Genomic DNA, 27,120 nt, shown 5'->3' on the forward strand with positions numbered 1-27,120 from the left:
GCGTCCCCAGCCCTCGGGCGCCTCCGACCAGCGCCCGCGTCAGCAAGTGCCTTTTGTTTCTCTCCCCTTCGGCCCTGCGCGTGCGGGACCCGCAAACTGCGGTACAGTGACACGGAGCCGAGCCCGCAGCACCCCCAACCCCGCCCCGGCCCGGCCCGGCGGCTGCCGCCCGCCGAACCCCGCCGGTAAGTGGCGGCGGCGCTGCCATGGCCCCGGCCCGGCCCGGCCCAGAACCGGCCGGGGGCAGCGGCGGGCTCGGCGGACCCGAGGCGGGCTGGGGCCCTGAGGCGGGCGCTCCCCGCAGCCGAGCCGCGCTCGCAGGGAGACCGAGGCGGGCGCCATTTGTAGCCCGGGCGCCGCTGTGAGGGGCCGGGAAGGGCAGCCGAGGGGTGGCGGCTGCGCAGCGGGACGGAGACCGGGCAGGGGCGGCAGGTCCCGGGCGGAGCCGCACGAAGGGAGGCTGCTGGCCGCGGGGCTTAGAGCGCCCCGTCCCGTGGCCGGCTCACGGGCAGGCAGCCGGGCGAGAGAGGGCGGGTCGGGGGGGGTGGTTTCCCTGCGTCGGGAGCCCGCCCGCACCGATCCCCGAGCGGGCGTCTCGCGCCGTCAGGCGGCCCGGGCTCCCTGTGCTCTAAGGGCCCATTCGGACGGGGCGTGCGGGTGATTGACAGCGTCCTCCGCCAATGCCGTGGTGCGGGCGCCGGGGCGGTAGTTTCTCTGGCCGGTGGCGCTGGCGCCCTGGTCCTGCGGTGCAGAGGGCGCAACCGTGCGAGCGACCGGGGCTGGAGTCGTAGCCCGGTGGCCTTCTCTCGGGCCTGAACCCTATTGAACCGTAACCCTCACAGCTGTGAAAGGGATGGGTCTTCTTTCCCCTTGCTGAATCCGCAACGGGGCTTGTAAAGTTTTCCAGTGAGTTTTTTGTTCGGTTTTAGGATATAAAATGCACAGAGCTGGAGCCTCCAACTGAGGCATCTCAGCTGCTCTATCAAAATAGTGTCTCTTCTCTCTTCCTTACGCTAACGCGGGCCGACCCTGCGGGGGGGGGGGGGGGGCTACATGGTCTCACTGCATCCCTTTATTAAAGAAAAATGTTCTTGAAATTGTGCAGTAACTTTGGGTTTACATGTAGCATGTCAAGATTGTAATTATTCTTTATTGTAGAGAGACGCTTCCTGTTTACCTTCTGTTTGGAATGGAGATTTCTTCCCATCAGTTTCATCTCCTTCAGCAACTAAATGAGCAGCGCAAGCAAGACTTATTCTGTGACTGCTGTATTCTGGTTGAGGGGAAGGTCTTCAAAGCACATCGAAATGTGCTGTTTGCCAGTAGTGGTTATTTCAAAATGCTCCTTTCCCAGAGCTCAAAAGAGACTAGTCAGCCAACCACAGCTACTTTTGAGGTCTTCTCTCCTGCTACCTTCACAGTTATTCTGGACTTTGTATATTCAGGCAAACTGTCTCTCACTGGGCAAAATGTGATTGAAGTAATGTCAGCTGCTAGTTATCTGCAGATGACAGATATTCTGAGTGTATGTAAGACATTCATTAAATCCTCACTGGAGATTAATGAAAAAGAGAAGGATCACTACTTCACCCTCTCAGCCAAAAGGGTCAACAGTAGATTAGACTGCCCACCTTTTTATAAGTCAAGAAGGAAAGTTAAAAGCAACCCCATCCGTTCTCACTTAATTCCAGATCAAAAGGCAGGCATGGTGAATGAAAATTCCTGGACCAATAGCAGCAACCACTCATCTTCACAAATGAATGTCCAACAGCAAGAAACACAATTATCCAAAAGAGGCCAAAAGCTTGGCTCAGTGAAAAAACGCCAAAGGCGTCTTGGACTGTCACAGCCCCATGATTTTCTGAAATATAAATCAAACAAACCTGATGAGGCTAGTGGAAGTTGCAGTGCTTCAGAGACTAACTGCACTTCTCAATCCAAAGAGCAAATTCAGTTTGACACAGAGAATGACACTGCTCATACTGGGTACCGATGTGATCAAGAATCAAAGGTGATACCAAAGAAATGGTCTGTTGCTCACCTGGAACAAGAACTTTCAAGAACTTCCCCTGTGTATATGGATTTAAAAGCAGATGAACTGTATACCTCTATGCCCACGATTCTAGGTGTAATGGGTGGTTGGAATGAAGGTGAGAGTAGATATAATTGTATACGGTGTTTGTCTTGAGACTTTTCTCAGGGTTCTCTTGAAAAAGATTCTGGGTGTCTGCAAAACCTTGGGAAAGACACAATCATGTGTATATGCCCAAACTTTAAGCTTCATTACACTTCCTTAATTCAGTATAACACCTAAGGAATAAGGAGAGAGAAGCAATATAGTCTAGTGGGTAGGCATCTAAATTCTGAGCCAGAAGACTTGAGATAGATCCTCAGCTGGTGTGACCTCAGTGGAGCTATGAGACAGTTTTACACCAGACTGAGGATCTGAGCCCTAAACTGAGCCAGTTTCTATTCCTGGTTCTACCACTGATCTGCTGTGTGACCTCAGGTAAGTCACTTCATCCCTTTGTCCTTTCCCTCTTCCCCCTTGCTTTATCGGTCTTGTTTATTTAGAGAGTTCCTGCCCCAAAGAGCTTGCAGCTTTTCATGCTAATGTACCTATTGCACAATGGAACCCCAAACTTGGTACCACTAAGTGCTACAGTAATAGCTTGTGCATTTAAATTATTAGACCTACATCCTTCATATAAGTACACATGAGTTATCTTATTGACTTCAATGGTACTGTTCAGATGCATAAGTGTTTGCAAGATGGGGTTCGAGGTTTACCGTATGCAATCAACGGTAGAGATAATATAACAAGTACAGTATAAGAAGAAAGCAATCAGTGTGACCAAAAAAATTAACAACAATTTGCACTAAGCTATAATCACATTATTGATGATCCACACTTTGCAAAATGCAATATTTACTATTAAACATTTGAAGTCTATATTCATTCATATTGCATATATTTAAGAAATTTTGCAATTCACAGTAAGTTATGCTTGTCAATAATTCTGAAAGCAAAAGCTACTGAAACCGTTGAAGGTTCAGAAGCGTTCCTCAATGAGTTACGCTGCAGGAAATGTCTTAAACATTAGTAAAATAAGGAGTACCAAATGGGAGAGGGAAGAGAAGAGTTCTCTATATTCATGTGTACAATTTTAAGGGGAAACAAAACAAGTTGGTTTAAAAAACAACAATGGGGTCCTTATGACCAAAAGTCCATATTAACTGCTGTGGCAGTATGATTGCTGACAGGTTTAAATCTGCTTAGATCTGAGTCACAACTGTGCCTAAAGGAAATTTAGAAAACAGCTTAGTATAGTTTAGTAGTAGCATGGTGCACCATCACAAGTAAGAACCAGACTTGATTCTTGGGTTTAGCCTTTTCCTGAATTGGCACTGGATTGCCATTACTCCAAGGGAGAAGCACCACATTAGCCATTTAGCTGTTTCTATCTTGAATGTCAGGCAGATCCCTTCTCCATATAAGGCAGAGAGGGAATTGAATGTGGGTCTCCTACATCTCATGAGTGCTCTTGCGACTGGGGTAAAAGTTATGATAGTTATCTTTCCTCCCACATGGGAGCTATTTGGTGAATTCATGTCAAATATGTGAATAATTTCAGGTTGACTGAAACTACATTTTTTGACAAACTACTCATCTGAAAAAAATTCAGTCAGCTCTACCTGGTACCAGCCTACTTACTACCTGAGGGATTGCCTCTCTCTCCATGCCTGCTGCAACTGCTGTGGTCATCAAAAGTGCTTTAGCTAGACCCACTTCCTACCCCCTCCCCGCCCCCCCCCCATTATAAAAGAGAAGAAATGTGAGGGCTCAGACTTAACTTGCTTCCGCACCCTTGGTCCAAAATTGTCTGAATTTGATGACTTTCTGGATATACTGCAAAAGACCTCTGTTTAGGAGGACTTTTGGAGAGGCTTAGAATATGCTTTCTTGAGGAACAGGGAATAGGTGGCTGGCAAAATTCTGTGGAATTTATTTTAATGCTGCTGAGATCTAATTGTATTTTTTGTATAAATTATATTAAGGCACACTGAGTCTTGGAATGTCGTCTTTATTTCAAATTAAACAAATATTCATCTGGATTCTAAAACATTATCTGAAGCAAAAATCCAATCTGTAAGCATCTGAAAACCTATGCATGTTAAGGCACCGCTGTATGTAAATAATCTAGTTTAGGGTCAGTCTGTCTAGGACAGAATCCGCTATCTAAATCAGTTCACCAAGTATTTGACTTTTTATTAAGTTGGAAAAATAATGCAGTGAGAGAGCAGAGAAGGAGGGTTGTGGTTGTGTTTTGGATTCTTTTCTCTCAAGTTACAGATTATAGGAAAAGCTAACTTTGCTTCAACAAATCTGTCTAGGGAAGAGACTATTGCTGTTTACCTAACTAATAGGATTTTCTCTGTAACAGATGATCTACCTAAGATGCAATTCAAGTGCCCCTTCTGCACCCATACAGTGAAACGGAGAGCAGACATGAAGAGGCATCTTCGATGTCACACAGGGGAACGACCTTATCCGTGTGAGGCATGTGGGAAAAAATTCACAAGATTAGAGCATCTACGTAGCCATTTCCAAACAGTATGTCATTTGACTAAAGACTGGTTTTCTTGAAAAATGAAATTATGTTCGCAACAGCAGTTTGTTGTCCAGAACCAGCCCCAGAGAGTCACTCATCTTACTGCTCTTCAGTGGCCAGTATAAAATAATTTAGTCGTCTCACTTGTCTCCGTTTAGGAACTGGACAAGCATCTATATCACAACACTAACCATCAAATTTACCATTAAAATTAACATCTTTGGTGGTAGCATAACCATGGCTTTTGTGGTAAAGAGAGAGACTGAACTACTCTATCTTGCCCCTAAATGTTAAGATGGATGAGGCCTTTTGGCACAATGAAAAGAAACTTGTACTGTAGCTGCATGTGCTGCACCTGTTATGTGCACAAATAGGACTGTACTCTCAAAACTTATGGACTTATTCTTCAGTGGAGACAAGTGCCTTTTACATGTAAGATAATATTTAGAAATAACAAACTGTATGATAACATAGCATTTTCTAAAAAAACCACTAAAGCAGTATTTAAAAGAAAGGGCCATAATAAGCACAACGGGTACAGTTTAGAAAAATTGTCTTCAAATGACTAAGATTGAGTTGTGGAGGAGAACAAAGTAGCCACAAATTGAAAGTAGAAAGCAAAAACTAGCTTTTAATCTACTTAAAAGTTGGAAAATGTGAGTGTAAATCACGTTTGAAGTGCTGAAATAATAGTGTGGCATTTTCATTACTTTTTTTTAAGTATCCCATCTTTATTTGTCTTGGTGCACACATACACAATGCCTATGTGAATACTTGGACCCAGTTAATAACTTGGTTTCTAGTTTAAATAAAAAGATGGTTGTAGCACAGAAGCAGTGCATCCTGTCCTAGGTGTGCATTTTGTTGCATAAACACATCTGGAAAGAAAAAAGCTTTCCCCTTTTGATAAGCAGATAGAATACTCATACTTCATTAGTTGTGTAAGAAACAAGATGAAAATCAAAGATAGTTAATGATCCAGTGTACTTGTACTATAGACTTTTAATAAATGAGTGCAGATCTGTTGGTTCTTGCTCTAGAAGTCTCATTTATAATCCCCTTATTTACTTTTAGGGTGATCTAATGCATTTCTCAGTTTATAAAAATATTACTGTAGATGTTCTTAAAGAAAAAACATTGTATTAACCCTTCTTTGGATGAAAGCTGATTTTCCATTTTAAATCTCTATAGATACATCAAGCCGGCAAACTAATCTGCAGAAAGTGTAAGAATCATGTCACCGACTTAACAGGACATGTGATTCAACAAGGAACAAGGCGCTACAGACTATGTAATGAATGTCTAGCTGAAGCAGATATTGACAGCATTCGTGATGACTTAAACGCAGAACATCCTCTTACTATCTCTCTAGGAGACAAAATTTCTGGGTGGCACTTGGATGAAGAGCACAGATCAGATGTAGAGATGGAGGATGAACCTGATAAATTTGTCATCCAGCAAGTTAATGATGATAACACAGATGAGACAGACGAAAAAGTGAAATCAAATCTTAGATAGTTGTATTTGGAGTGAAATCTGTTAGTGCTCATCTCATCACGGACTTACTACATCTTGCCAATTAAGAGACTATGATCTACTTAATCATTAATAGATCCTTTTTAACAATACTGCATGGGAGCAAAATAAGGTCTACAATCTAGTGTGCACATAGTTCCAGACATTCCTTTGTGTCCATAGGAACTTCTTTCCAACTACATTTTTTGCTACAATGTAAAGATCCCTGAAAGTTGGCCAGAAACTGAACATCTGGAGAGCTATTAAATTGACTTATTTTACGGTAAGCCAAAGACCACCTCAAAGTTCCTATTTAAATGAAAGCGTGAACCATTGCCTTTGTTAGAACAAAGTTGTTTAAGATATTCTAAAAGGCATTTCTTCATAGGTTTAATGTTCTGCCAGCTGCATCAAAGCAAGAACTACTGAATTAGTTACTATGAAAAACTTACTAAAGCCAGTAGTTAAAATACATATTTTCTGTAAATACTGTATTTAATCTATGTATACTTATGAAAAATGTACATTTGATACTTGTAATAAAATTTTAAAAACTAATTAGAATCTGACTAGTCTGCTTACTAGAATAGCATTTTCTCAAAAAAATGCTACCCCTTACTGGTTACAAGAAAAAGCATTTTTAAGAATATCTATAGAGTAGGTTACAGGATAGAACAACTACATTTGGATGGAGTGAGTTGCATCCTCAAATGAACAGGATTCACACTACTGAAGCTTTTTAATTTAGATTACCTATAAACAGAGTTGCTTTAAATAAGAATATTAGAAGTGCAATCTTTACAAAGAGGTTTTTTTTTGTTTTTGTTTTTAAACAAAAAAAAGTGTTCAGGACTTGCATTAAACTGCCAGAGGGGATTGGTTAGGCACTATAGGGGAGGTTTTCAGGCACCTACAATTTAGGAACACAAGTCCTACTTTCAGTTGGACTTGTGACATAAATCCTTTCATGCATATTTGAAGTCTTTGTTTTCAGTCTATAAGATGTCCAAAGGCCATTGGGCACTCAAAGCAAAAACCATAGTATATTAAGTAAAGTTACAAGTGAGACTCTGAGGGCTAAAACATAAAATTTAAAATACAATTTAAATTTTAAAATTTTGTAAACTTAAATACAGATCATACTTCAAGAATTTTATTTGACTACACAAGGCAAATGGCAGTAGAGAATTGAGCCCCTAATCTACATTGCTGAGCTATGTGAAAGGCAACTTTCCCTGTTCCTGGATGTCTTTTTAATCCTTAAGAACCATCTTGGTAGAATGCTCAATTATGTGGACTCAGCAAAAACTTTAGATCCTAGAAACACTAAATTCTTAGTGCTAAGTGCTACAACACTTCAAAAGGGAAATGCAAAAAAGAAACACTAGCAGTACAGAATGGGGGAGCTCATGAGTGGGGAATGTCAGCCATATGAAGAGAAGCCATAGCTGTCTCCCATACCCACTTCCTAGTTTTCTCTTTTCTCCCAACATAACTGCATCCGATGAAGTGAGCTGTAGCTCACAAAAGCTTATGCTCAAATAAATTGGTTAGTGTCTAAGGTGCCACAAGTACTCCTTTTCTTTTTGCAGGAGAACAATGACTTTCATGAGTTAAAGGTAAACAAAAGGTTCTTGAACAAGCTTTGAAATAGGAGGCTATAGACTAAGTATCAACAATGGGCCTGATTCTCAGCTGTATCCCAGCCCCCTTCACACTGCTCCAGTGACCTAAAGTGACAGCAAACCTGGCAGAAATGGCCTTTAGAGAATTACAACCTGCCGGCCCCGGGACAGTTCTATGCCACTATTTCCTTATAGCCCCCAGTGTAGGAAATGTCAGGACAGAGATGGAGTGTGGCCAGAGCATGCTTGTGCTGTGGTTATCATCAGGTGCTGAATTGCCCCTACGGGGCATATCTATTGCAGCTGGAGGCTGAAAGTAGACATGATATGGCTAAATTTCAACAGGGGCTGAACAGGCCTTCAGACAGTCCAAGTGCTAGTCCACACTAGAAGTGCTGCAGCTGTGCCTCTGGTGAAGACACTCTATGCCAACGGGAGAGAGCTGCTCCCACCAACATAGCGCTGTCCCCACTGACACCACTCGGGGTGAGGAGGCCTATTCATGCTCCTGAGCAACGTAAGTTATACCGACATAACCTGTAGTATAGACAAGCCCTTAGAATACAAGGAGTGCAAGTAGAATTTGAACCCGTTTTTGGCATGTCCATTCTCCATTCATTAAGGCCTATATATTTTAAATGACTATTTAAAATATAAATTGGTTTCTTACCTTCCAAAGTTTTACCCAGCAAGTGTCACACCTCCTAAAAGCAAAGCATTTTCTTGCATTATTACAATAATATTTTCATATAGTATCTTTTACATACTCTCTAAACACTTTTACAGTTAAATGAAATTTACATAGAAAAGGGGAAAAATTAACTTTTAATTTTAACAGGTATCAATTATGGAGATATACTTCCAGCAGAGACTTAAAAATAGCTGAAGTTGAGGTGAAAAGATACATAAGGCTGTTCTAAACTCAAGGAGCTGCAAATGTGGTTCTTACCTACAATAGCAAATTTCTTATCCGTTGTTCAGCTGCTCCTGTGCTTCCAGTGCATAGACCAATATAGACCACATGCATACATCTTTTTAAAAAACTATTATCAAATACCAAAGTGGCTAGATTTTATGGAGGGGCAGAGGAGACCAGTGCTAAGATAAGTGAATAAAGGGGAGAGGGAGAGAGAGAGAGAAAGCATGTGAGGTTGTTCACAGTAAATCAATAGAAGGCTTTGAAATCAGGATCCAAATTAGTCAATGGGGTAATTCTATTGAAGTGAGTAGATGGAGTTACTTCATGGATGAGTTGGGCCACAGAGGACATTTTTTCCACTATGCACTGAAACAGATGAGGATCTAATAGGATCTGTGATGAGTATGGGGTTACACTTGTTTTAATGTGTGAGAAAGTAGACAGAAGCATTCTGCACAAGCTGAAATCTAACAAACCTACACTATCTGTAAATGCATGAACGATGCTCTTTTCAAAGATTCAGCCTTCCCAAAAGGTAATGCATATATTTAAAAATAAATATGAAATACAATTAAGAGTATGCCCCAAAATAAAAAAGTGAGACACCTATTTATGTTTAATCTGAGCAGGAAACTTATTTTTTAAAAATAGAGCATTCCTTTTGCATCTTAAAACTATTTATTTTTAACTACCAGACTGGAGAGGTTTCATTTTGTTAGATACATATTTACATTTGTGTCGTCATTTGTCATTAATAAAATCAACTACTTTTATTTTAAAATAGTGAATTTTCATAGTTTTCAATTCTTTACAGATAAATACACTTTGACAAAAGATTTTTTTAAATTTAAATTATTGCTATATTGTATATATATTTGAATTCCTTTCAAATGTACTATAATAAGTATGGCATGAGTGAAATATAAGTGGAAAAAAGACTGTCCTTTAATATTAAAGATATAACAAATGTCAAATTTCACCCACAAACACAAGCCCTTCTTCATCTGCAGGGGAGCTACATATGCACCTGTGAGGTCAGCACTTTCCACCCCTCCCAAAAAATAAAAGTTATTGCATTTAAATATTTTAAAATATAACATGTTTTCAGAGTATAGATTTTTTCAAAGCCAGAACCGGTTGAGTATGATCAAAAATCCGACAGATCTTCGGAGTTTGAGGAAGGGAGTTCAGTCCAGTTGTTGGTGAAAATGTGTACGTCATAGGAAAACATCAGAATTGGCAACCATGTTGATAGTTTCAGCAGTCTAAAGACTGCATGGGAACAGAAGCTGAACTACCTTCCCCATTCCTTGAGAAGGTCCCCGTGGAATAGGCCTAAGCGACCATCCCGGCTTGTGGAAGAAGCTTGTACTGCTATTGGCTGTGGTGCATTTATTTTTACAGACTGAGGCTTTCACTCTCCAGAGATTTTGTTCAGGAACCAAAATACACTGAAAAAGACCTTTGCGGAGGGTGCCCATATGGTGGTGAGAGAGAGCCCTCATTTTCATATTTGCACGCAGAGCATTGCACAGGAAATCCATTTCAACTTTAGCAGTGAGGTGGGCCCATACAGATGCCAGGGAGTGCCAGTTCGCTCATTCAGGGCCCAGCTGAATGATTCCAAGAGGCACCAATTTCAAGTCTCTCCTGACTTTTTCAGATGGTTCCACTGAATGCCCACCATTTTCCATGTTTAGAAAAATAAATTAATATCTAACATTTCACATTTTCTCCACAGAAAACATTATTTCCCCCCCCCCCCATGATTTGGGCTCAAGCACCACCCACTCCCTGCCTCTCACAGGTAGTGCCTTTTATTGCAGGAGAAACACCCCAGCCTCCTCTTAGGACACCCTGCCCTTCTTACAGCAACAGCCCTCCCTCCTGCCCTCTGCTTAGCCCCCCACCCTTCACAGGGGCTCTGGCCACCGTCTAGTTACAGGGGCAGGAGGCCCCCTCCTCAAATACGGTCATACAGAGATAGTACCTCTAATTCCAGCACCTATAGGTGAGGCTGCACCCCCTGGCTTTGATTTCCATCAGACAAGGGTTTAGTTTTGTTCAATGGCTTTCAGCACCCGCCCCCCCACCCACCACCCACTCTAAAAATTGCTCCAGCACCACTGGCCTCACCCCACCTCCCCCATTCTTACCTCTAGCCCCATCACGGGCTAGCCCTTGCCACCCTGCCCCCTCTATCCCCTCAGGATGGGCCCCAACCTCCCCTACAGGGCCTTCCGCTCACGCTTCCACTGCTGCTGCCCCTTTAGCTTTCCTCACACTGGGGACCGTGCTACCCCCCCCTGCCCCATGCCAAAAATCGACCCGACATGCCACATCCAGCCCCACCTGAAACTCCTTCAGGCACCAACGGGAACCGAACCCGACCCGCCCGAGGTTGCTCTGGTGACAGAATTCCAACTCGACGCACCATTGGCTGAATACAGCCACCTGACAGCCCCTGGGAAGTTGGGCTAACTATCTTGTCTTCCTTCCCCCTCCCCTGTGATAGGTCAATTAAGATGACTGATTGACAGCCACATGGTCCAATAGAACTCCTTCCTGATTAGCTGCTTTGAGGGGGTGGGACCTGACCCAGTGCTCAAACAGCTCTGTGGAGTAAAAGCTCTGCAGAGCTTCCCGCCAGCCCCGCATCAACTCCACGCTGCTCTTGGCTGAACAAATCGGCAGACCGTTTTTGCCCAATGGGGTGAGGAGTTGCCTCGAGTGAGGGACAGGGGCTGGCCTGGGTGGGAGATTGTCCCCGTTCACCCCCCGGCCCTCAGAGAGGTGATGTCTTTTGGTTCCACTCTTATGCTATAAACCCTCTGCTCTCTGGCTCCACCCCACTAGCCAGCGTTGGCCCAGCCATGTCCTGCTGGGGGCCGGCTTCCCTCATGGCCCGGGCTGGTTCCCCCACCTCATATTGTACACCGTATTACACACCCACCCCACTCGCATCAGCTCAACTAGTTCTCAGGCTCGCACACACACACATCCTCACTCCAACAGGCAAACGGGACATCACCCCAATGCAGCCAGCTCTGGGGTGCAGGGCAGTAGCAGGCAGCCAACACAACTGTACATCTTGCAACAGCCTGAGGGAGGGGCAGTTTAGCCAATATGTCATTGCCCATGTGTAACAGAGTTGCAGAGGGTCAACTGGAAGGAGAGGGAAGGAAAGTGGTGACGGTATTTGCCCTGCTTCACCTACAAAACTAACCCCACCACTCTCTCTCACCTCCAGGAGATGCTGCTCTCCATAGATGGTTATAAACACCTGCACAATTAAGTCAACTTTATTTCACACTATACATGCAACTAAATTGAAGAGATTTTTAAATGGCCATGTGCACAGTAACATGATTGTAAGAAAACCCGTTCCTCCCTTTAAAGGTGGTCTTAAGTGAAACATTTTAAAAAAGAAAGCTGCTTGAAGTGGGCAGCCCTTTCTACACTTTGTATTTTGAGAAAATAATTACAATGGAAGAAGGGAAGGGTACTAAACACAGTATTAACCTTTCCTAGTTATAGTACAATAGACTCTTCTTTTTTGAGGTAGTGGGCAGTGGGGTTCGTTAGCGTGATGATGTCCCAGTTTTATAGGGACAGTCCTGATATTTGGGGCTTTGTCTTATATAGGCAACTATTACCCCCAACCCCCATCCCAATTTTTCACACTTGTTGTCTGGTCACCCTAGTTCTGACATGCTATACTGAGCCAAACAGACAACTGCAGATAAGATGTTACTGATACCTGTTGGTGATTTGCTCCTACCCTCTTTCAAACATCCCACTTCCTATGCTGATAATAAAAGGAGAGCTAGTAAGTGGTCATTTCAAAAAGATGACAATTGTCCTGCATGGATCCTATATGCAATAATGTTCAAACAGCAAAGAACAGTTACTCGCACAGTTAACTTGTACACTACTGTGAAAGATACGGGTCCCAATTCTAGTTTGCCCCTGGCAGCATGAAGGTGCCTTAGAGCTGCTGAAAATATAATTTACTCACTCCTGCCCCCCAAAAAACTCCACTTGCTGTAATTATTCTCTTTCTCCTCCCCACTAACACACCCACAACCATCCCTTGCTAGTAAAGGCCAACCCAAAATATACGTTAGCATTTAAAGAAAGACATAGGAACTTTCCGCACTGTTTACATGCAAGGTCTCAGAACTGTATAGCACAATGAAGAACGGTGAAGTTTACACACACTTCTCTGTAGGAAAGGTGTTCAGTCAGAGTTTGCCTCCTGCATGACAATGCATTGTCCTACAATGGAGGAATGTTCTGTACCGTTTCTACGGTCTTAAGAAAGAAGTAGCCAGTTTATTGACTGCCATCACGGGAACAGGAGAGAAGTGCCCTTCATATGCCAAGATCTAATTGTTCTGGGACATGTAAATCCAGGTAGACTCCCTTCTACCCCAGAAATGGTGAACGCAGCCTCTGCTTGTGGGAAGGGCAAGAAGAAACATTAGTACTGTACTACACTTACATGGACACATGCTTCATTACAGTAGGAGTTTACCAGTGTTCTATGGAGGAGATCCAGTACCACCTAGTGGCATCTTTTCACTTTAACACAGACAGGTCAAGATGGACTTTTACCATGGTAAATCCTTTCATTAGGCCAGACTAGCAGCAGAGATCTCAAGGTATGTCTACACACCAACTAGAGACTTGTGGCTTACCCGTGCCAGCCGACTCAGGCTTGCAGGGCTCTGGGTGTGGGGTCGTTTCACTGCTGTGTAGACTTCCAAGCTTGGGCTGGGGCCCAGGCTCTGGGACCCTGTGAGGTAGGAGGGTCCCAGAGCCTGGGCCCCAGCCTGAAAGCCTACACAGCAATGGAACAGCCCCACAGCCTGAGCCCAAGTCGGTTGGCATGGCCCAGCCATGGGTTTTAGTTTGCTGTGTAGACATGCCCTCGGAGGCTTTAAATAAAGTGAAACAGAGATGCCACTTTGGAATGAGCAAATTAAAATCTATATCAAAACAGTGCAAAACAGAGGAGAGGTAGTTTCTCTAAAAGAAGGCAAAAAAGTGTTCAGATCTATGACACTCTAGTCTTCTCCTGCTCCTGTTAACTCAATAACATATATTTTTGGCTAATAAAAATAACCCCCTTTTGATTTCCCCACCTACATTCAAAAGGAACCCAGTACCAATGCTGGCCTTTAAAAATCGATATAAAAGTATCAGTGCTACTGAGAGACTCCCTACAAATCCCTTTCTTTTCACCAGAGAAACTTAGCTCTCCTTTCTGGATATGCAGTTCCCAGCCTGGTTCACCATCCTCAGAGTAAAATCATAGGTGGCTATTCCCTGTGATTCCTCCTCCCAGCTGATGGAGCATCTTACTGGGTCTAAGTATTACAATACATTTATAGCCAACTGTTCCATTATTTCCAGACGGATGACAGAGTTCGTGTGGGACCTTTGCCAGCAATGACAAGTATTCACTCCTTTCAGCAGTTTTCTTCTTGTTTTAGATATCGATGATCACAAACACTTCTGGAGTCTCTTCTTCATAGATCTGCATTGCTGAATAAGTTATTGCCTTGACCTCAGTACCCTAGAGGGAATGGGCACAGGAAATTAGAGTTTGTAAACCATGAGCCCCAGCAGTGGCTCTGTATGAATCACAGCAATACATGAATATTTACTGGCTTCCTGGGAATGCTATTCAGTTTACAGTAGTTTTCAAACTGGGGTATATGTACCCCTAGGTGTATGTGAGCTCTCGTTAGGGGGTACATAAGAAAAATCCTGTAGTGGCAGACAACGCATTTTATTTAGTACAGAGATTTTCAAACTGTGGCGGGGTGCCCCCTAGGGGTGTGTGGAAGAACATTTGGGGATGAGCGGGGACACAAGGTGGCTTGGGCCAGCGAGGCCAGGCAGCTCAGGGAGGGAGTGCCACCTCCACCCCCTGCCTGATCTCTATGTAAATGGAAGGCAGAAATTGGGGAGGGGCACATGATCCCACACATCCTCCCCCACCTATGTCAGATAGGGGCATGCAGTAAACTATATTATTTCGAAATGGGTACAGAGCCTAAAAAGGAAAAGGAGTACTTGTGGCACCTTAGAGACTAACCAATTTATTTGAGCATAAGCTTTCGTGAGCTACAGTTCAATTCATCGGATGCTAAGGTGCCACAAGTACTCCTTTTCTTTTTGCGAATACAGACTAACACGGCTGCTAAGAGCCTAAAAAGTTTGAAAACCGCTTAGTTTAAAAAAAAAAAAAAATCCTTCCCCAGAAGCACAGCTGTGCTGCACTTGTTAGGAGTGTAAAGGTTGGGACATCAACATGTAGTAACTGGTCTAGGTGATGGGAAAGTAGCAGAACAAAGTTACTTTCTGCACAGCACCAACTCCCATCAACTAGCCACAACAGAACACAGTTTGGATGATGTGGGAGGGAAATCAGGAAGGATTAGATTAGTTTATTACTGAATCTCTAGAGAATTTACAACAGAGCAACCTAATAACTATCATGCCAGTGTAAGCACCCTGACTTTGGATTGGTTTGCATTTCATTGGCTCAACTAGACAACAGACTTCTCATTGCTGCTAGCTCATGAGTAATCACCCAGACACTCAGTTTCAGGAGTGCTAATTGCTGCATTCACAAATGGCAGTTAGTGAGCAAGAGCTTTGGTATCAGAGGCAATACTGGCATCTAATTACGCAGAAAAGTTAGTAACTGGCTCTCTTAATAACTTAGGAGAAAAGCCTTTGTCATACCCATGAAACCATAAGACACAGAGCAATTGTTACATACCTGAGGGTGTTTGGGTAAAGAGAACTCTTCCCCCCACCTTAGGGAACAAACAAAAAACAAACCCACAGATAAGTGTGAGGAAATTGTTGAAACTTTGGTTTAATTCAACAACCATCATTGCTGGAATTACCAGTGCAAGTGAGTCACTTAGAGGAAATCCACTTTGTGGAAAGGTCAGATTAACTCTCCTCAGTAGTTCTCTCATAGCGTAACTACTGAGGTGGTGTGGAGCATAGTTACTATCTCAGAGAGCTGAGCCATCCCAGCAAAGATACTAGTTATTTGTACCTTGCTTGTTTAAATATATAAAAAGCCTCCTGTTCCAGGCTCTAGCCTCTTGGGCAATTTTACAAGCTATTAACAGAAGAAAAAAAAAGAAAAGTAATTCAGGGAACAACATACTACACCCTCTCTAGTAGTTAAAACGCGCAACTCCCACTGTAGGGGAGAGAATGGCACACCATCCCTTGTGCCCCATGGAGGGGAATTTTTCCAACTAATTGCTGGAAAGGTCACTCCCATAAGCCAGGGTTGCTAGGAGAGGTGTGGGTGGAAGAGAGAAAGCATGAGCCAGTGGTTAGGCAGCAACCCATGACATAAAAGAATAGGGGTGAGGCTCTTCTACAGAATTCCTCTGTGATCTTGGGCAAGTCACTTAGCCTCTCATGGTCTCAGTTCCCCGATCTGTAAAATGGGGATGATAGCACTTCTACACCTCACAGGGGTTTTGTGAGGATAAATATGTTATAGCCTGTGAGGCACTAAGATAAAGGGCCCAAGAGAAGGACTTAAGATAGATAGAAGGGAGAGGAGAAGAAACAAAGCCCATTTTCCTTTCACTTATGCATTAGAGATTCACTCTTAACAGTTCCCCTATAGAATTGGGAGGATTGAAGCTATTCTGGTCCTTCCAAGTCTCCTCATGCAAGTACAATACACACAGTGTACCATCAGCTACAACACTGAAAAGCTAATCCCCCCAAAAAAATCCACTGAATCATCAACATGTATGTAAATGCTATAGTTGTCGTCCAGTGGGAGCGAAACTGGGCATCTATGGCATTGTCTAGACTAGGGCTACACCCACACCAGGAAAATGTATTAATTAACCATGTGCTAACATCCTAATCTTAATAAGGCTGCTATAGTTCAAACACTTTAAACTGGTCAAGATAAAACTTAAGGGGAGTCTAGGGTTTAACTCCATCAGGTTAACATGTTCTGAAGTACAACTGCTTTGTCTCAATTAGACTTTTAGAAGAGGTTAGTTAGATTGAGCTTTAAATCCTAAATCTAGAGAAGGCCTACAAAATAGGGAGAAGGAAGCGGAGAGACGTTGATTTGCCTACAGTCCCTGTATTGTATTAAGTAAATCCCTGAAGTTCTGGGCTCAGATTATTTTTATTTCCGGTCTGCTTCCAAGTCTTTGATAGCAACTGGCTGAAACACATCAGAATAATAAGTAGTATTATACAGTTTTACAAAGATTAGCTGATTAATCCTCATGAGAGAGAGCATGATAGATACTTAAATTTTATATACAGGACAGACACAGATAGAAGGACTTGCCCAAGGGCCCCCCGACTCCTTCCTAGTCTTTATTCACTGGTTTTCAGAATTTCGCTCTTAAATGAGATGGTGTTGATTACTCACCCAATGGACCTTATTTTGTACCTCATTCGGTCAATGTGAAGCACTTTCACCTCCTGCAAGGAAAAAAGAAACAGGGGAAAAGTTGCCTTTAAGAGGACTTCTCATATTGATTTATACCACCGGATGAAGACTCCCAGTGAACATGCCTCGATACAAAGCCAATATTCACATCACCATCGGAACCTAAAGCCAGCGTTTGAGCAGCCTCAGAGACACACTGGTGTTCAGAATTCAGATGTACACAGAACAGTTATTATGGTATAATGGCATCTATTCATTAGCTTTTACAACAGCAAAACTAAGAATATGTGCCCTGCCTCTCCCTATCCTTGTGTCTACAATCCCCCTGATGTGTTGGCGGGTCTAAGTGTTTTGTTGGTTCCACCTTTACTGCCCCAGATACTGCTGTACCTTTGGCAGGTGTTGGTAGGGAATAGTCCTGTCCTGTAAGATGGAAGAGACTTACCCTGGGTACGAAGAACTGGTCAGCACTGAATTTATACAGCCACTCATTTAAGAAGTTATAGAGAAGAGAGAGCAGGTCATGTCCTACAGGATAGAAGCAGAGAGAGAAAGCGACTCAACTGGGAGCTCGGTCAAGAACTTCCCAAACATTCTTTCAGTCCATATCAAAGGGGCAGTTTCCTGATGACAAAGTACTAGAAGATTCAGCCAACTGAGATTGGCTCCTTAGATGTAGTACTGACCTTTTTATTTCAATGCACTTCTCTTTCAACGAGTTCATACAATAGGCTCACTGCCTTCTTACCTTCTGCCTCCACTTCTATAGTATCCAAGGGTTCAACCGTCTCTGTATCCGTCATGTAGCCAAACATGGCCATAGCACACTGCTCAAATGTCTCTTCCAAGGTATCTCCCCAGGCATGTAACCTACAGACAGCAGCATTACTCCATCATACAATAGTAACAAAGAAAGTGGGGGGATGCAGATGAAAGATTGGGGTGCTAGTATAAGTGGGAAAGGAAGTGAATGCAGAGAAGTGCAGACCTGCCATTACCTATGAATAGGGGCATTTGGGAAGAAGATTAGGGAAGCACTGTTGAAATATAGCAAGAGGAAAGGAGCTTCCTTTTGGAGGGACAGAGTGGGAAAGTAGAAAATATTTTACTAAAAGAAGTGATGTCCTTCCTAAATATGGACAGTTGGCATGCATGGAAATAGATCACTTGGAAATAAAGAGGTAGCATGAACATCTGAGGTTGAAGAGAAGAGACAAGGAGCTGAAGAATTAAAACACCTCCATGTAGCTTAGACTTATTTCAGGAGCACTCTAGGCATACCTTTGTGACATTCTGTACCTTGGAGGAGCACCCTGTAACTCCCCATATTCCTCATCTGTATATAATTGTGATATTACATATAAACATGCCTTGTAAGGTATCAGTGGGAAGGTTATGATCTGCTGAAAGTCATTTCTCTATGCATTAATGATATACATATATGGATGTGAAGTTATGAGAATTGTGTTGTATGGCTGTCACTAAAACATGCTGTAAATTGGGGAATTAGCCAGATGATAGCTCGCCAGAGGAAACAGCAAGGAAAGTAACTAACACCCAGGCAGGATGTCAAACAACCCATCAACCACCCTTGTCCAGCAAGGGAGCTACAATTCAATGACTCACTTGCATGAGGCCACACCAGAGGAATTGCTCAACCTTGCCTGGAGACTCAGCAGTGCCCTGAGACATGCCTGGACTTTTGTTCTACAACACAGGGGGCCCAGGCTTGGCCTTTTACTCCTTCACCCACCTATGCTGCAAGCAACAAGGACACTCTGAAGTCTCCAACTGAGGGGACTGGTCCAGATGTCAAGGGTGAAATCTGTGTATTTTGAACTGCAATATCCAGTGGGGTGAGAAAGACTCCTTAATCTAGTTGTTGCCCAGTCTAATAGGGTTGAGAGTTTAGACTGCATGTTTATATTTTATTTCTGTTGGTAACTAATTGACTTTTTGCCTATCACTTAAAATCTATCTTTTGTAGTCAATACATTTGTTTTACTGTTTATCTTTACCAGTGAATTTGCCTGACGTGTGTGGTAAATCTGCTCAGGTTTTGCAAAGACTGGTGTATGTACACTTTCCATTAATGAAGAAGTGAACCAGTTACTAAATTTGCACTGCCCATCTTGAGCAGTGCAAGACGGTATATTCCTGAGGTCCAATGCTGGGAGCTCCTGGCTCAATGCTGTCACCCCACCAGCTCCTGAGCCCAGGCCCCAGTCTGTCCCCCCAGCTAGCTATTCTGAACCCTAGTCTGTGACCCCTAGCAGCCCTGTGTGCCCCACTCTGTCCTAACCTGGCTCTGCAGGCAGGGTGCAGTGATGAACTTCTACTCCTGGGGGAATTCTGCTCCACTGTGCATGCACAGAAAATACATTCTGCCCTAGAAGTGCTGCAGTTCCACCTTTTGCCCACCAGAGGCTGCTGTGGCGCCAGAACAGCCAGCTGTGTTCAGGTGCTGTTGGCTGTTCTAGCGCCACAGCAGCCTCTGGTGGGCAAAAGGTGGAACTGCAGCACTTCTGGGGCAGAATGAATTTTCTCTGTGTGTGGGGGGGGAAATTCTGTGTATGCACAGTGGCGCAGAATTCCCCCAGGAGTAAATTTCTGGGTGTAACCTCACTAAGATTACTTCTTCTATCACATTTGATGTAAATCAGGAATAACTGTGAAGTCAGCAGGGTTGCATCTATGTACTGATGTGAGAGGAGAATTGGGCCAAATATATCCCCTTTGAGCTTATGGAATGCATACCTAAGCATGCTGGGATGCAGGGGTGCTGGAACTAGGGGTGCTGGGGGTGCAGCAGTACCCTCTGGCTTGAAGTAGTTTCTATCATGTACAGGTTTTACAGTTTTGTTCAATGGCTTTCAGCACCCTCACTATAAAAGTGATTCCAACGTCACTGCTGGGATGCTAGATATTCTTTGTTTCATTTCAACAATATGGTTTCTCTTTGGAGGTCATGGGGGGTGGATATATTTATCTATTTCTCTTTTGATAAGTTTGTAATGGGTTTCCCGGGGTGCAGCCTGGGACCGTGGGACTGCTGTGCCCCCTAAACTCTCCAGCCTGAGCTGTGTCTCATAATGCCTTGCTAGTGACCACCAGCAAACCCCTCTAGGAGCTGTGATCACTCAGCACAACCTCATGTGGAGCCCCGCAGCCAGCTAGATTGCATGAATGCTCCCAGAGCCACTCATGAATCATGCAGGGAAAGGCACCAGCCAAATCCCTCTAGCTGAATGGGAATTGGGATGCAAGGCCACATGGGGATTGGGGGAGAAGGGCTGCAGGGACACATAAGGATGGGGAAGAAGGCTGCAGAGACCCATGGGGATGGGAGGTGTGGGGAGACGGGCAGATGTGCCTGACTGAATGAGAGAGGATTTGGGTCAGCAAGGGTCTGCATGAGGGAGGCGTCCAAACTCCCTTACAATCCAGCCTGCCCCTCACCCCCCAAACAAACAAACAAACAAACTGTTCCATACTTCTTCCAGCCACATCCAACAACCCTCCAGGTTCACTTCAGGCTCTTTCTCTCTCCCTCAGCTCCTCCATTACCCCTGACTCCCCCAAGCCTTTGCACTGCTTCCGACTGGTGCAGGAAATACAGTTCTGTATTAAGAAAAGGAGTACTTGTGGCACCTTAGAAACTAACAAATTTATTTGAGCATAAGCTTTCGTGAGCTACAGCTCACTTCATCGAGTTCTACTTCTACTCACTACTCTGAGTTCTGTATTGTAATTTAAATTAATTACTCAAAGTTCTGTGCTAATATGCTTAGTAAGGAATCTGTTTGTCAAAAAAATTTACCAGAATCTTTTTTTGGTTACAGACAAACTTGCTGACAGATATTTTGAAATAAATTACCAAAATAATTGAAACTGGCGTGATTATACTGTGATATTTTGACAAATAAAATATGCAGAATTTTGCAGAATTTTAAAATATTGGGCACAGAATTTATTTTGGCATAGAATTCCCCCAGGAGTAGAAATTGCAGCTGTAAATACTCACTGAACGTCAGCTGTGTGATCCAGATCTGAGGGAGTAGAAGAAGAATAGTTATGAGATCATCATGGTGGTTTAAAAATAAGCAATAATATGGAAGAAAAAGTCAGGTCCTGTTAATAACAAGATAATTTTTTGTGCTTGTTTTGACACCGAAGCTCCAGCTAGTGTGTTAATCTGATTAATTAACAATGACACTTGAAAAGATTTAATTCAGTGTCATCAACACATGTCAACAGAACAGGTTTTTAAAAGAAAAACCACAAAAAGCTAACTTGTTTCTAGTGAAACCACCGATAACATGGTACAATTCAGGGCAGCTGCAACAGTGTTCCCCTTTTGTGGTCCACCAAGGGCACTCACTCTTAAACCTCCAGCTCCCAGCCATCACCTCTCCTGGGGAGAGACCCGCATCTCTCTCCCTCTCCTGAATGGGGTTTTTCCAGGTGGCACAATTCCCTACCTACACGGTGTTATTACCAGCAAGTCAGACTGCCTAAATAGACCAGGGTCTGTGATTTGCTCTTATTCCAGAAGCTATAGCCAGCTTAACTGCCTACAGTTATGCTCTTACACAACTCTAGGTCAGCACTTTTATTCAAGGTGAAAGCATTACAGAGAAAAACACAATTAAAACAATTCTACACATGCAATAATAAGTTTACCAAAGACCATTCCCACCCCTACTCCAGCAGAGGCTCTGGTAGGAGTTAGTCCTTCAAACCCCCCCAAAATGTTTTGTGGTTACAAGTTCCTAACAGCTTCAGCTCAGCACAAGCACATCCATGCATAGGTCAGTCTTTCCTTTATGCAGCCAGGTTGTCTAACTGTATCCAGCGTTTTTTAAAATCAGGTTTTTTTATTAAAATGCTATTCTAGGCCATTCCACCTTTTATCCCCCTCCAATTAATCCATTCTTTGGGTCAGCTCATCAACATTCAGCCCCTCCCTGTGCTTGTGCTCTGACTCCCACTTGCAGAAGTCAAGCACAGACAACGTAACCAAGTTAATTTTACAATTAAAGTGTACTCCCACCTCCATTGTAGGCAAAATACCCCAGAGAGGACTGAGCTGAATAAGAAAAAAGCAGCCGGTGGTACAGAATGTATTTTGCTGCTTGCATACAACAAGGTGTGGTGTTGTAATTGATAACAATATTCTACACCATAATTTTGAAGCATAATGTTGATGGATCAGGACTGGATACAAGAAGTTGGGGAGAACTTAAGAACGGCCATACTGGGTCTGACCAAAGGTCCATCTAGCCCAGTATCCTGTCTTCCGACAGTGGCCAAAGCCAGGTGCCCCAGAGGGAATGAACAGAATAGGTAATCATCAAGTGATCCATCCCCTGTCGCTCATTCCCAGCTTCTGGCAAACAAGAATCTAGGGACACCATCCCTGCCCATGCTGGCTAATGGCCACTGATGGACCTATCCTCCATGAACTTATCTAGTTCTCTTTTGAACCCTGTTATAATCTTGGCCTTCACAACATCTTCTAGCAAAGAGTTCCACACGTTGGCTGTGCTTTGCGTGAAGAAATACTTCCTTTTGTTTGTTTTAAACCTGCTGCTTATTAATTTCATTTGGCGACTCCTAGTTCTTGTTTTATGAGAAGGAGTAAATAACACTTCCTGATTTACTTTCTCCACACCAGTCATGATTTTATAGACCTCAGTCATATCCCCCCTTAGTTGTCTCTTTTCCAAGCTGAAAAGTCCCAGTCTTATTAATCTCTCCTCATACGGAAGCTGTTCCATCCCCCTAATCATTTTTGTTGCCCTTCTCTGAACCTTTTCCAATTCCAGTATATCTTTTTTGAGATGGGCCAACAACATCTGCATGCAGTATTCGAGATGCGGGTGTACCATGGATTTATATAGAGGCAATATGATATTTTCTGTCCTATTATCTATCCCTTTCTTAATGATGCCCAACATTCTATTCGCTTTTTTAACGGCCGCTGCACTGAGTGGATGTTTTCAGAGAACTATCCACAATGACTCCATGATCTCTTTCTTGAGTGGTAACAGCTAATTTAGACCCCATATTTTATATGTATAGTTGGGATTATGTTTTCCAATGTGCATTACTTTGCATTTATCAACATTGAATTTCATCTTCCATTTTGTTGCTCAGTCACCTAATTTTGAGAGATCCTTTTGTAGCTCTTCGCAGTCTGCTTGGGACTTAACGATCTTGAGTAATTTTTGTATCATCTGCAAATTTTGCCACCTCACTGTTTACCCGTTTTTCCAGATAATTTATGAATATGTTGAATACGACTGGTCCCAGTAGCAGCTCCTGGGGAACACCACTATTTACCTCTCTCCATTCTGAAAACTGATGAGTTATTCCTACTCTTTGTTTCCTATCTTTTAACCAGTTACCAATCCATGAGAGAACCTTCCCTCTTATCCCATGACAGCTTACTTTGCTTAAGAGCCTTTGGTGAGGCACCTTGTCAAAGGCTTTCTGAAAAATCTAAGTACACTGTATCCCCCTTGTCCACATGCTTGTTGACTCCTTCAAGAATTCTAGTGTATTGGTGAGGCATGATTTCTCTTTACAAAAAAAGAAAAAAAACCATGCAGACTCTTCCCCAACACTTGAGCACTTGATTCCCACTGACACCAGTAACTCAGAGGACCAGGCCTAAATGCCTTCAATTACATGGCGGCTCCCTAGTATAGCTGCACTTTGTAAGGCATTAGGTTTACATTTAAAAGTGTCGTTAAAAAATAAATTTCCAAACCTGTGCAGTTAAAGCAGATACATGAACAGTCAAAATACTGGTCATCAGCCACTAACTGATCCAAAAAAGTGTATACATGGACTGTACAATCCATTGCAGACAGATCTTTGTACAGAGTCACGTACAGAGTAGTCCAGTGAAAGGGCTAACGAGTCGTGCTCTGCGCACTTACAGTGCAAGATGCAGACATTAGGCCCGATCCTACAAATACTGCCCGTCAGCTCTCAGACAGCTGCTGAGTGAAGAGCACTCTTGAAAATCTGACCAATAATTCTTACTACCTTTAGTAGTCTTATTGACTTACGCCTAGTGTTAGCGTGATCACGCCCAAGATGGCACAATTTCTCCATTTTATTATTGCTAGTGCGGTATGCTCCAAATCCTGATTCCCCCTTAAGATTATGAAAGACAATTTTAAGCAAAACCTCTCTTTCTTAAAAGGCTTTTTACAGCTAGGTTTTGGGATGTGTGTGTCAATAACGGTTTTAAGAGAGGACAGTGCACTTAACAAATAAAGAGTACGATGACCCTAAGTAACAAAAATCTAATTGAGAGCAAAGTTAAGGGACAAAAGTAAGTGAGCTAGCGCTTGAGTGAAAACATTAGTTATTAAAATCAATAGGGGAAACCTAGAATTGGTGTATCAGTGTTGTTGCATTGTCAAACAACATATAAGTTAGAGAACCAAATTTCAAAGCAAAGATGAATACAGTCTATACCTCCTATCTCTAGCTAAAACAGATTTCTGACAGCTCTTATGAGATATTAAAGGTGTTTACTGCATCAACACAGCAAACAAGTGATGATGACTAGATGTCTGTGACAGTTTCTTCTTTTCCCTCAAGGCTGAGAAGTGTCATGTGTCCGTATTCTGCAGGCCTACTGCACAAGCCTTTTCTGTTCATTTATAGCTTTTAAGCGGCCAACACCCTAATATGTGGCATTGACTTTTAAACCATTAAGAAGGATTACAAAACGAGGAACTCACAATATAAAATTGATCTTAAATTATGTAATATTAATTCTTTAAACACATATGAAATTTTCTACATCCACAATTTAGGGATCTAGAATTTAAGTCAACTCACAGTAACACAAAAGGTGTGTGAAATTGTTGGAGACAGATTTAAACTTAGGTCTAAAATAAGTAACATACAACAGATCATTACAGCTGAAGCCACCCTCTTGGCTCCATAATCACTTACCTGCTTTGTAAATAGTTCCCCTACCAACTATCTCTAACGAACAACAGCTATAGAGTCTAATTCATTTCAGCCAGAGAATAAAAATCTTCTCTGATTACAGAAGGAAGATTGGCTCCCTTTTGACTGGTGGAACATGCTGCTGTCATTAGCCTATACTAGGCTTAAGAGCTGAACAAGTCCTGAAACATATGTTAATAAATTACACAAACTACTCTCTCAAAGAGGCACAGCCTAAATAAAACTACAGTTAGACCCAGGCTGCTTCCTGTAAGCACCTAAAGCTATTAAATCAAGGCAGGAAGGAATTCCTGGGGAGGGAAGGGGAAAAAAGCCCAGGCAAAAGTCTTAAAGCAGCAGATTAAAGCACATAATGCAAAAACAAAACAGAAAAACATGTAGCGAAGAAGATGGAAAAAATACATTATCTCAAGCATTTGTTTAGAGACAAGAAACAGCTTAGAAGGAGTGTTTCCCTGGATGCTTTTGATGAATAAGTCATTGTATAGTTATTTACATCACAGAAAGGAACAAAGTAATTCAACAAATTAAGAATCACAAACAACCCCTACAGTTAATCTACAGGCACACACCCACAATCTGAAAGTGAAAACAGCATGCAGCACCCATGTATTAAGGAGACTCACCTTTCCAGAGTCCCCCTCTCCCCCACCCCATGCCCAGCACCCCATAGACTATGTCTAGACAAGGCTAGGAATACTCACACTCATATTTCTTATTGAGGGGCGGGTACTTGGCTTTAATGGCCTGCTGGTCCGCTGTCAGATTATAGTCCCTGTAGTTATCTGCCATGATCACTTTAGTGTACACTACTCACTTCCTGCTTTATAAAAATGGCCACCCCCTTCCAGGCTGTCAGGGAAGTTTCCACACGTGATGCTGGTGCTTAAAGAGAGAGTTCTCTTTTTATCAGGCCAGTCTCTGAGGAGTATCAATAGCAATTTTGGAAGAGATCTTTTATTGTAACTAAATGTAGCTAGCACCACAACTGTAGGAGGCTATGGAACTGTGATATTTCAAATGTGCCTCTCTGAATTCCCATGCCACCAAATCCTTCATTCATTGGGGAAATTTAGACCTTGATTCTGCAAAGATTTTACATGTGCTTTTAACTTTATGCGCTATGAATAGTGAACATGAACAGTGGGTAAAGTTAAGCATGTGCATAAGTCTTTGCAGGTTTGGGGCCACAAATTGTTAACTCCTTGGAGCAGGAATAATGTCTTCCTTTATGTTCTGTACAGTCCCAAGCATGCTGTCAATTCTCCATAAATAATAGAATGATATTAAAACCAAAGTAACAAGTCAGTTGTATAGGAGGACTGCCTGAGCTTCCAAGTGTCAAATGCTTTCAACTCCCCCTGAAGTTAATGGTATCTGAGGGTATTCAGCACTTTACAGAACTATGCCCAGTGTGCATATGGAAATCTAAACATAGACATGTTACAAAACAAGCCCCTATAAAGCCCACCAAAATCACAGCAGCTGGCACAAATGCAGACTCTCAGTAGCTCTCAACCATGTCACTACAGCAGATAAAAGTGAAATCTGTTCTTTAGGGCAGCAACTGTTTGTTAGGCCCCAATCCTGAAAACACATGCAAATGCTTAAGTCAATGGGGCTCTGAATAGGATCTGGTCCCTAGTGAACAAGGTTGTCAGGGCCCAGTGAGGAGTACAAGTTTCCTAAAATCAGCCTGTTTGCAGTTTCTTCAGACTTTCAAGCCCCGTTTTAATTTGAAAGGTAAATGGAAATAAACTTCAGGACCAGAAAACACGTGTCAACTGCAGGTTCTGTAATCAAGTATTTATCCCCCAACTGTATCTTCCACTTCCCCACAGAGTGACCAGCCTTGCTCTTTCCTTAAATTGCTTGCATGTGGAAGGAGCTATCTGCAGCTAAATCCAATTAGCATCCTCAACAGCTGATGGAAATTGTACTGGTTCAAAATTGTCAGCTCTTGTGATTTTATCATGAGGG

At 42.9% G+C, this 27,120-nt stretch overlaps 2 protein-coding genes across 6 annotated transcripts; one reads left to right on the forward strand and one right to left on the reverse strand.

The window, feature by feature from the left end:
- LOC140900557 (zinc finger and BTB domain-containing protein 8A-like) lies at nt 1-6,686 on the forward strand. 4 transcript variants are annotated; one of them, XM_073318015.1, is made up of 4 exons: nt 1-185; nt 1,159-2,150; nt 4,446-4,561; nt 5,805-6,686. In XM_073318015.1, exons 2-4 carry the CDS (start codon nt 1,190-1,192, stop codon nt 6,129-6,131), a joined length of 1,404 nt encoding a protein of 467 aa, XP_073174116.1. In that variant the 5' UTR covers nt 1-185; nt 1,159-1,189; the 3' UTR covers nt 6,132-6,686. The 4 variants fall into 4 exon arrangements, with proteins under 4 accessions (XP_073174116.1, XP_073174115.1, XP_073174113.1 ...); XM_073318014.1 differs by having other exon boundaries at nt 2-101; nt 4,446-4,615; XM_073318012.1 differs by having other exon boundaries at nt 4-185; nt 4,446-4,615.
- Nucleotides 6,687-12,246: 5,560 nt separating this feature from the next.
- Nucleotides 12,247-25,959, reverse strand: ZBTB8OS (zinc finger and BTB domain containing 8 opposite strand). 2 transcript variants are annotated; one of them, XM_073318016.1, is made up of 7 exons: nt 25,845-25,959; nt 21,167-21,191; nt 17,891-18,012; nt 17,588-17,670; nt 17,122-17,174; nt 15,469-15,505; nt 12,247-14,253 (listed from the first exon to the last, which is right to left on the reverse strand). In XM_073318016.1, the coding sequence occupies exons 1-7, from the start codon at nt 25,930-25,932 to the stop codon at nt 14,167-14,169; spliced, it is 495 nt and encodes a 164-aa protein (XP_073174117.1). In that variant the 5' UTR covers nt 25,933-25,959; the 3' UTR covers nt 12,247-14,166. The 2 variants fall into 2 exon arrangements, with proteins under 2 accessions (XP_073174117.1, XP_073174118.1); XM_073318017.1 differs by lacking the exons at nt 21,167-21,191; nt 25,845-25,959 and adding an exon at nt 20,637-20,722.
- Between the last annotated feature and the right edge of the window lie 1,161 nt (nt 25,960-27,120).

This window comes from Lepidochelys kempii, chromosome 19 (genome assembly GCF_965140265.1).
Source record: "Lepidochelys kempii isolate rLepKem1 chromosome 19, rLepKem1.hap2, whole genome shotgun sequence".
In the NCBI taxonomy this organism is placed as follows: Eukaryota; Metazoa; Chordata; order Testudines; family Cheloniidae; genus Lepidochelys; species Lepidochelys kempii.